This window comes from Pelophylax lessonae (assembly GCF_965119305.1).
Source record: "Pelophylax lessonae genome assembly, contig: HAP1_SCAFFOLD_681, whole genome shotgun sequence".
Classification (NCBI taxonomy): Eukaryota; Metazoa; Chordata; class Amphibia; order Anura; family Ranidae; genus Pelophylax; species Pelophylax lessonae.
Window position 1 is genome coordinate 49,782 of NW_028119665.1, and position 11,585 is coordinate 61,366.

Here is an 11,585-nt window from a genome sequence, read left to right on the forward strand (position 1 = left end):
AATCTGACAGATTACGACAATTGATACTATGCACAACAGGTGAGGAAGTTCCGTCAATTGACACAATAGATGCATTACAGACATCTATTAGAGAGGATCCCTTTGAATTTAAAATTAAATTCTCAAAGGCATACAAAATGATTTTTGGTGTTGACGATGAAAATGACACTGGAATGATACATTTATTTGTGAAAAAGTTTAAATATCTTGACCCAACTACATTAGCGATTGCTTATGATAAGACTTCTTTGTCAGAAGCTGCTAGCTTCATTGATAAAGTTAGAAGACAAATGAAACAGGGCAATCTTAAGTCCAAGATCGCTCTAGTTCATAATGACACTTTAAACAGGAATAGTCATACCCCAACTAAGACAGGACTGACTGTTGCTACTAGAAATGACAAGTACAAGCAAATGAGAAAGAGAGATCCCATTACTTGTTACTATTGTCAAAACCCTGGTCATTTCAAATGGCAATGTAAAAAATTCCTGAGGGATATGCAGATGAAACAGTCAAGAGACATAGGTAAAGAAAATGGACTTATACCTCTTGAACCATCCGCACCTCCTCGTCCAAATATAACTCAATCTTCTTCTCCTTATGCTCCTCTGATAAAACAAATCAGAGAATTATCAATCAGCAATGGTATGAGTGAAAAGAGCTTGCAATCAGCCACTGTTGATTCAAATCCATTATTACCAACCCCCTGACTAGAAAACAAAAAGGAAATAAAGTCCCATCATCTAGAATATGTAACACCAATAAGTCTAGATAAAAGTGGGCGTCCCTACATTAAAGCTAAATTGAATGGGCAAAAACTTAAGTTCCTAATTGATACAGGTGCTGAAATTTCAATTACTGGTGTAAGACTACCTCTTGAGACAGACGCAGCTATTTGCACAGTTGTGGGATTTAATGGATCAGGTAATTCTAAAGCTTCTAAGTGTAAACAGGTTTCATTCGAAGTTCCTGGTTATTTAGATACTGAAATTGATATTTGGTATTGTCAAGGTGCAGAGAACATTATTGGTACAGATGTCATTCAACAAAGAGGTTGGATAATTGACCTAGGTAACGGTGTTATCTGGAAAGGTTCCATTAATCGTAAGCCTGTGGTAATTGACCCAGCAGATTACTGTGAAGTCGGCAGCATTTGTTTAGCTGAAGTGATTGCTGAAGACCATAAGTGGCCAGATGTCGGTGACAATCAGGAGCTAGAACACTTGGTCAAATCATTCAAAAATCTGTGGAGCCAAGGTAAAAATGAGGCAGGTTTGTTCAAAGATGTTGAAGTGGATGTGCAAGGACGTGACCCACCAGCTCAGAAACAATACAAATTGCCACCGGAGTCAATTGAACCAGTGTCAATTGTAATACAAGAACTTTTGCAACAAGGCATTATTAGGAAAACAAATTCAGTTACAAACAATCCATTATGGGTAGTACCTAAAAGAGATGATCCTAGTTCATTCAGGCTTCTGGTTGACCTCAGAATGCTGAATAAATATACTCCAAATTGTGCCCCATTAGTCGCAGAAACACCTGACATAATGTCCCGAATTGATGCAAAAGCAAAGGTGTTCTCTGTGATTGACATTGCAAATGGATTTTTTTCGATTGCTTTAACCAAAAGTTGTCAATATAAATTTGCATTTTCATTCCAAAACGAGCAATATACCTTCAATCGTCTTCCTCAAGGCCTCCATCTTAGCCCAAGTGTATTTCATCAGGCTTTAGCGAAAGTCTTATCAAAATTTTCTAGGCCAGACTGTATTCTACAGTATGTGGACGATATTTTATTGTCCTCTGAAAGTGAGGAAGAGCATTTAACTCTTTTGGCAGAATTGTTTGATCTGTTGCAAGATGCAGGTCTCAAGCTGAATACTCGTAAAGTACAGCTCATGAAACGTGAGGTGAAGTTTCTCGGTATTCAGATCAGTCCGGGAAAATGTCAACCTTTGCAAGAAAGGGTTAATGCTATTGCCGCACTTCCTGTACCAACTACATTTAAATCTCTAAGACAGTTCCTAGGATTAGTGAATTTTTCAAGAGAGTTCATTGAGTCATTTGCTGAGAAAGCAAAATGTTTGTATGAACTTCTGAAAAACAATGAGGAAAATGGTTTTGGTCCTTGGACTGAAGTTCATCAACAAGCTTTTGAATCTTTGAAGAAAGCTTTGCAGACTGCACCAGCCCTAGCTACAGTAGAAAGACAAGCACCATTTGCTTTGCAGGTGCATACATCTGAAAAAGCAATTTCTTCTGTGTTGCTTCAATTACAAGGAGGAAATTGGAGGATTTTGGGATATTTCTCTAGGATTTTAACTCCAGTCGAGAAAGGTTTTGACACATGTGTGAAACAATTGGTAGGAGTTCACTATGCAGTAAAAGCAACTGAGCACATTGTAGGATTCAACAAAATTGTCTTACAAACACCTCATTCCACCTTGAAATTTCTCCTTGAGAAAAATGTTCCAGGTGTTTCAAATCAAAGATTTTCACAATGGTTGTTGGCTTTATCACCTAAACAGATCCAGGTTGAACATAATGCAAAGTATGTACTTCCTCAGTTGATGGAATATAATGGATTGGAACATGAGTGTTCATGTGAGGTCCAAGATTCCTACTCTCCTCTGTTTCGCAGAGAAGCAGAGAAGACTGATGAACCAGTGTTTGTGGATGGTTCACTATACTGTGTTTCAGGAGAGTATTTTGCAGGTTATGCAATCTGGTATCCAAATAGAGGATATGCCATACAGCACAGACTTCCAGGACATTTTTCAGCCCAAAAAGCAGAACTTTTAGCCGTAGAAACAGTACTGACTGTAAACAATGAAGAGAACCGCGGTCCACTAGTAATCTATAGTGACAGTTCATATGTTGTGCGTTCTCTTACTGACTACTTGCCAATTTGGAAAAGAAGAGGTTTTGTTGATGCCTCAAACAAAGTATTGGTACATAAAGAAACACTACAATCAATTTTCACACTAGCAGAGAAAAACCCTTGTGTTTATTCTATTGTGAAAGTTCCAGCTCATAAAAAAGACAATGATGAGTTAAGCATTGGTAACAGGACAGCTGACACATTAGCAAAAGAAGCAGCCGTTATTGAACAGTCAGAGATTCCATCTGAAGCAGTTTCAGTGAGTGTAGTCAGAAAAGCAGATACACAGATTCCTTCATTTGCAGAAGAACAGAAAAAGGATCAATCCCTTTCTGCTTCTCAGGTTGATCCAAAATCTCCCTTTGTTTGTGAAAACGGGATTTTGTGTCATTGTGTCATGACTTAAACAGAATTCTGCGTCCTGTTATACCAAAACATTTGCAGGTGGAATTCACAAAATACAATCATGAAAGCTTAGGCCATGTAGGTAAGCAGAAGTTACTTGAGGTTCTCAGAGAGAAGTTTTTCTGGGAAAAAATGGAAGAAACTGTAGACAGTGTAATTCAATCTTGTCTAATTTGTGCTCAAGTAAACCCCAGACCAAAGGGACAAAAACCTCCCTTACAAAGAGTTCCTCCAGCTAATGGTCCATGGTCCACATTACAAATTGACTATATAGGACCACTGCCAACAGGAAAAAACGGTTTGAGATTTGCTCTCGTAATCGTAGACGTTTTTTCAAAATGGACAGAGATATTACCGGTGCGCGCAGATGATGCACTAACAACTGCAAAAATGTTGATTAATCATGTTTTTCCCACTTGGGGAATCCCTATGAACCTCAGTTCAGATCGAGGAACGCATTTTACAGGTAAAATAATGCAAGCAATGTGCAAAATTTTGGGAATACAACAAAGATTTCATGTTCCATACCATCCGCAATCTGCAGGTATTGTAGAAAGAATGAACAGGACTATCAAGTCCAGAATTGCAAAAATGCTTCTGGACAAAGGTAGTTCATGGGTAGATGCCGTACCTTTTGTTCTAATGAGTATCAGGAGTACAACATCCTCATCTACACAATACAGTCCTTTTGAACTAATGGCAGGTAGGAAAATGCCTCTGGTATTTCCACACGAACCTTTTTTGTCTACTCCGCAGAAAGAAGCAATTGAGAGAACCAAATGGTTACAGATGTTGCAAGACAATCTGAACACTATTTTGCCACATGCAGCTTCTCATATGCAGAAAATGATACCTCCACACTCCTCAAAGTTTGCGATAGGTGGACATGTCATGATTAAAACTTTCCGGAAAACCGGACCGTGGCAAAGTAATTGGGAAGGTCCCTTTGAGATTTTGGACACATTAGGAGTAATGATACAAGTCCAAAGGCCTCTCAATTCTGCAAAAAATGCACGGAGACAACAAAAAATATGGGTTCACACTGATCAATGCAAATTGTTTATGCCAAGATAATGATATTGCATTTCTTTAGCAGATTACGGAATCCGATAATCGAATATGGAGAATCAACAAACTCCGAAAGAAATAAAGAAAACATCAGAAAATCAGAATGAAAGAAAATACATAAAAGGGAGGAAATTCATCATCACAGGACTCCTTTTTTCTTTAATGACATTCTTCTATTTACAAACTTACAAGACTTTTTCCAGCTCAGCAGAAGAAAACCAGACTGAGACCCTGCATAAAAGAGACTTACTACTATCCAGGAATAAGAGACATTTTCCAAGATACAGTAACTTTGACACAAGCAACGATATATATGGGTTCATTTGCATAGGTTATGGGACTACTTGTTGCATGGAACTATATTTTTATCAAAGTAACACTATTGATATACATGCCAGAATAGAATCCAAAACAGAATTTGCAAAAATGCAAGGATCATATCTACATAATAACAAAACTGGTACATATGAATGTAGTTTAACAAATATGGGATTCTGGGTTATTGTTTTAAAAGGAAATGAATCTACGACCTGGACTGGCGATTTAACAACAGATAGGATACATATTGCTTCTGTAGGAGGATCCAAATCAGATATTTGGTTTTTAACACAAAATTACATACAGTTTGTAGATCCTCAACATTTAAAAATTGCAGGAGATGAAATAGGAGATGTAAACAGAACATGGGATTTTCAAATAGTAAGAGGTTTAGCTCAAGTCAATGTAAAGGTGCTTATTACAGTTGTTGATTTGATTATTCCAGATATAAAGGTATCTCCGCAATCTCTTAATGTTACAGAAGGGAAAGATGATTTAATTTTGAGATGCACTACGCAAATATATATACCTCAAAATTCACTATTAACTTGGAAGAAAAACGGTGAGTTGTTGGGTAGTCTTTTCCATAGCTCAACTAATATAATTCGGAAGGGTAATTTTGGAAATATAGATTGGACAGATAATAGTTTTATTTATCATCACACTAGTCCAACTCTAAATGACTCAGGTATATATGAGTGTTGCATATCATTAGGAAATTATCCTATGAAATGTAATATTAGCAATGTTATTGTTTTATCCCCTGAAAAAACGAAGTGTACTAATGGGAAATTTATTGCTGCCAGTCCTTTTCAAATTAATCATTTCCAATCCAGACATCTCTTAAGAGAAGGACATTTTGTTATTATGCTTTGGAAATTTAACATTTCTGAATGGAAAATTTCATCAAGGTATCCTAAATGTCTAGAGTATTTAGCTAGTATGGAATTGGGTATCAATAAATGGTTTGGAATTAGTAGTAAAAATGTTAACAGGAATAAACGAGGTATTGTAGAAGGTATCCTTGGAGGAGTTGGTACTATTGGAAGTATTACCAATAGTATGGATATTAATACATTAAAGTCTGATCTAGAAACAGCAGGCTTAGTGGGAAGTAAAAGTATTAAAGTCCAGAGAAATTTAAACCAAATATTAGAAAACATGATAATAAAGACAGCAACAGTTATAAGCCCATCTATAGTCCATTTACAAAATATAACTTTGAATTTGATGGACAGTGAACAACATTCCCACATAGCCAGGATATGTCTAGAGATACAGACAGAGTATTCCACCAATTTTAAAATAATAGCTCAAGCTTTTCAAAGTGGAATAACCCCTCTAGGTATTTTACAAAATCTACCTAATGAATATGTGTTTGCAAAAAATCATACAGATTTATGGGTAAACAAATGGGTAGGATGTGATCAGCATGAATGCTTTAGTACCTCAATGATTCCTATAGCTGGGAGAGAACAAATATTGGTTCCAATTACAGTCTTAGGTTTACCAGTTAGTGATACTCAGTTGTTGTATTATCAATTACAGTTTACAGATTTCGTTTTGAATAATAATAATTCGGAACCAGAACAACTAGATTTATCTTCTTGTTTACATTTTCAGTCAAAAGTAATCTGTTTGCCTAAACAGGACAAAGGTATTTTTCATTCTTGTTTTCATAATCATTCATTGTGTTCAGCAAGAATAGAGAAATTAAAAACTTCCTTAGACTTAGTTACTCCAGTAGGAAAAAGGAAGGTCTGTTTTCAAGTTATGACTAGGGTTGAGCGAACACCTAGATGTCCGTGTTCGACGGGTTCGGCCGAACTTTAAAAAAAAGTCCGGGTCCGTGTCCCGGACTTTTACCGAACTTTTCCCGGACACCGAACCCCATTGAAGTCAATGGGGACCCGAACTTTAAGGCACTAAAATGGCTCTAAAACACCAAAGGAAAGGGCTAGAGTGCTGCAAATGGCAGCAAAACGTAATTAAGAGCATGGCAAGTGCTCTGCAAACAAATGTGGATAGGGAAATAACTTAAAACAACAAAAAAAAAACAGAAAAATAAAACAATGTTCTTCTTCATCTCTGAAGGACGAGGCCCATATGGAGTAGGAGGGAGGTTGAGGTGGTGGTGGATGTGGCGGTGACATAGGCGTGCGCACAGGGTGTGCTGGGTGTGCCTGGGCACACCCTAATCACCTAGGGCACATAGCATTGCCAGTGAGGAGATGGGAAAGATCTCCCTGGGACCTGCTCTGCTCTATTTCTCCTTGCCTACAGGTACATGGCCCCGATACATTACTCTCCCTGCTGGCAAACACATGCATGTGTATTTCAACTTTGGGGTGCACACCTTAATGCAATAGGCTGCGCACACCTATGGGCGGTGTAGGTGGAAGCGGCGGTGGAGGAGGACCAGGGCCGGATTAACAGCATCATGGGCTTGGTGCTGAGGATTTTGAAGGGCCTTAAGGGCCGTGCCTTGCCATGCACCCAGAGGAGGAAGGGTGCAGCCATGCATGCCTAATTCAACATGGGATGCTGTCTCTGAAGCCCATAAACACATCCATGCATCGCCAACTGTCCCTCCTTGTCCGGCCTTCACGCTGTGTGGGGAGGTTCTGAGGGTGCTGCCTGGGGAAGCGAGCATAGAAGCCAGACTTCTGTGTTTACAAGTGACAGAAGAGCGGTAACAGTGAATATGGCCAACCCGGGGCCTATATAAAAGGTAGGGGCCTGGAGCTGCAGCTCCAATAGCCCCTACATTAATCTGGCCCTGAGGAGGAGGACGAGGTAGCCAACACTGCTTCTTTTCAAAAATTTTAAATGAGGGTACACCCCAAAAGAGTGAGAAAGAGCAAAAATGGAACAATGGGTGGGTAAGGTCGGTATCCATTGCTATTCTGCATAAGGTACGGAAAAGTCCCGTGGGATCCATGCCTGGTTCATTTTAATGAACGTGAGCTTGTCCACATTGTCTCTGGACAGGCGGCTGCGCTTGTCTGTTATAACGCCCCCAGCCGTGCTAAATACCCGTTCAGATAATACACTGGCTGCAGGGCACGCCAGCACCTCCAAGGCGTAAAGGGCAAGCTCAAGCCATGTGCCCAATTTGGAGACCCAGAAGTTGAAGGGGGCAGACCCGTCATTCACTACATGTAGGCGTGTGCACACATACTGCTCCACCATGTTGGTAAAATGCTGCCTCCTGCTAAGACGTTCCATCTGAGCTGCTGGTGCTGCTGTTTGTTGTGGCGTGCTGACAAAGCTTTTCCACATTTCGGCCATGCTAACCCTGCCTTCTGAGGTGCTGGCGGTGCCCTGGTTGCGTTGGCGACCTCCTCCTCCTCCTCCTCTGCCTTGTGCTTCCACTGTGGCCCCGCTGTCAGATGGGAATGCCAGCAGCATGGCGTCTACCAGCGTGCGCTTGTACTCGCGCATCTTGCGATCGCGCTCCAGTGAGTGAATTAAGGACGGTACGTTGTCCTTGTAACGGGGATCCAGCAGCGTGGCCACCCAGTAATCAGCACAAGTTAGAATGTGGGCAACTCGGCGGTCGTTGTGGAGACACTGCAGCATGTAATCGCTCATGTGTGCCAGGCTGCCCAGAGGCAACGAAAGGCTGTCCTCTGTGGGAGGTGTATCGTCCGTGTCCTCTGTATCCCCCCAGCCATGCACCAGTGATGGCCATGAGCTGGCCTGGGTGCCACCCTGCTGTGAACATGGTTCCATCTCCTCCTCCAGCTCCTCCTCCTCCTCATCCTCCTCATCCTCCAGAACTGTGCCCCTGCTGGACAATTGCGTCCCTGGCGTTTGCGTGTGCAGGAACCCACCCTCGGAGCCCCTTGCGAATGACTGCCCTGAAAGCCTTGGAAATGTTACCTCTTCATCCTCCTCCTCCTCCTCATCCTGTGCCACATCCTCTTCCATCATCGCCCGAATTGTTTTTTCAAGGAGGCATAGAAGTGGGATAGTTAAGCTGAGAACGGCGTCATTGCCACTGGCCATGTTGGTGGAGTACTCAAAACAGCGCAACAAGGCACACAGGTCTCGCATGGAGGCCCAGTTAAATTAAATAGCGGAATAGAAAATATGATCCAAAAAAAGTGTATGTATATCACACGTACACAACCACACTGGGCCCCAATTACTATTGTTTGTACCCCTAAAAGGCTAGATGAGGAGTAGGGGGAGTATGGAACAGGCAGCACCCTCAAACCTTCAGAAGTATGAGATGAACCCCAACAACTTGGAAAGGTGGATCTCTCTCACACGTACCGACACAGACTATCCCGCAATTCAATTGATCCTCAAAGGTTTTTATTGAATAGCGGAATAGGAAATATGATCAAAAAAAGTGTATGTATCTCGCACGTACACAACCACACTAGGCCCCAATTACTATTGTTTGTACCCCTAAAAGGCTAGATGAGGAGTAGGGGGGGTATGGAACAGGCAGCACCCTCAAACCTTCAGAAGTATGAGATGAACCCCAACAACTTGGAAAGGTGGATCTCTCTCACACGTACCGACACAGACTATCCCCCAATTTAACTGATCCCCAAAGGTTTTTGATTAAATAGCGGAATAGAAAATATGATCCAAAAAAAGTGTATGTATATCACACGTACACAACCACACTAGGCCCCAATTACTATTGTTTGTACCCCTAAAAGGCTAGATGAGGAGTAGGGGGAGTATGGAACAGGCAGCACCCTCAAACCTTCAGAAGTATGAGATTGTGTTCACTGTACCCCACAAAGATTGAGTTCACTGCACCCCACAATGATTGTGTTCACTGCACCCCACAAAGATTGTGTTCACTGCACCTCACAAAGATTGTGTTCACTGTACCCCCCAAAGATTGTGTTCACTGCACCCCACAAAGATTCTGTTCACTGTACCCCACAAAGATTGTGTTCACTGCACCCCAAAAAGATTGTGTTCACTGCACCCCAAAAAGGATGTTGTTCACTGCACCCCAAAAAGGATGTTGTTCACTCCACCCCAAAAAGATTGTGTTCACTGCACCCCACAAAGATTGTGTTCACTGCACCCCAAAAAGATTGTGTTCACTGCACCCCAAAAATGATTTTGTTCACTGCACCCCAAAAAGGATGTTGTTCACTCCACCCCAAAAAGATTGTGTTCACTGCACCCCAAAAAGATTGTGTTCACTGCACCCCACAAAGGATTTTGTTCACTGCACCCCAAAAAGATTGTGTTCACTGCACCCCAAAAAGGATGTTGTTCACTGCACCCCAAAAAGGATTTTGTTCACTGCACCCCAAAAAGATTGTGTTCACTGCACCCCACAAAGGATTTTGTTCACTGCACCCCACAAAGATTGTGTTCACTGCACACCAAAAAGGATTGTGTTCACTGCACCCCAAAAAGATTTTGTTCACTGCACCCCAAAAAGATTGTGTTCACTGCAGCCCAAAAAGATTGTGTTCACTGCAGCCCAAAAAGATTGTGTTCACTGCAGCCCAAAAAGATTGTGTTCACTGCAGCCCAAAAAGATTGTGTTCACTGCAGCCCAAAAAGATTGTGTTCACTGCAGCTCACACACAGAAAAATGGATGTGGATCACTGACACCTGCCTATCTCCAATCCCACACCACACAGCAATATCGATTGTAGTTTGTAGAACACAGTTTCCCTAAAATTCAGCAGACTCTGTCCCTAACAGGATTGAGAAGAGATCGTAGATCAGGATTGAGTGCAGACCCCACACAGCAATATCGATTGTAGTTTGTAGAAGACACTGACCCTATAATTCAGCAGACTCTATCCCTAAAATGCCTACAACTCGCCCTGCCTAAACACTCCGACCTGTCCCTCAATTCTATCCGGACACAAATGGTTTTTTCCTGCCTATCTTTCCCTAATCAGCAGCCAGCACGTTGATGTGTGCTCTGTCCCTGAATCTAAGCAGCATAATGACGCCGCTGCGGCTGCCTCGAACTTATAAAGACTTGGTCACATGCTTCAGACGGCCAATCACAGCTACTGAGACATTTGCAGGCATGGCTGGGATGGCTTAAGGCACACCAGTTAAACGATTGTTGATTGGCTGTTGAAAGCCCGCCATGAAAAGAGCGCCAAAGCATGCAAAACCCGGAAATAAAACGACCGAACACGGATTTTTACCCGAACATACAGTAAAGTGTCCGTGTCCGTGTTCGGGTACAAAAAATCCAATTATTCGGTACGAACACGAATAATACAGTCCGTGTTCGCTCAACACTAGTTATGACTAACACTGAAACAGTAAAAGCTTTTTTCTTATCCTGCACACAAACAGAAATTTTGAGTCGAGGTTTGTATTGTATAGAGGGAGACCTTACAGGAATCAATATAAATGGAATCAGAGTTAATTTAACGAATATGCTTATGAGAAATGTAAGTGTTCTTCCTATACAATATAATATATCTCAAGTAGATGAATTCCCATGGAGGGAATGGGCTGATATCATACAAAAAGATAAAGGATTATTGATTGCTTTATCTGAAGAACTTCAGAAAGCAGAGATTAAATTTAAGCATGAACAGGGAAATTTACAAGAAATAGAGCATGATTGGTCTGAGTTTTCAGGTCATTCATGGTGGTTAAGGTTTAAACATACTGTATCGATGTGGGGAAAATCTTCAGTTACTACTGCAGCCGGAAATATATTATTGCATCCGTTAGTGATTTTATTTAGTATTATGATATTATGTATTTTATTTCAAATCTGTATTATGATTAGAATGAAGCGATTTTATAACTTAATTAAGAAAGAAATGAAAAAAGGTGAAGAAATGATGACAGGTGTATTTAGTCGAAGAGTTACTTCTGGCTTAACTGATCAAGTAATGAACAATGGTACATCTGGAGCAATTGATTCAAGAATGTGAATGAAAG

The 11,585-nt window shown here is 41.0% G+C and overlaps 1 protein-coding gene across 1 annotated transcript; it reads left to right on the plus strand.

The window, feature by feature from the left end:
• Nucleotides 1-4,408: 4,408 nt before the first annotated feature.
• Nucleotides 4,409-11,371, plus strand: LOC309544033 (uncharacterized protein; the record flags this gene model as incomplete). Its single annotated transcript, XM_082276425.1, has 2 exons — nt 4,409-6,476; nt 10,953-11,371. Coding segments are annotated over 2 exons (2,487 nt in total), but the record flags the coding sequence as incomplete, so codon positions are not given.
• Nucleotides 11,372-11,585: the final 214 nt, after the last annotated feature.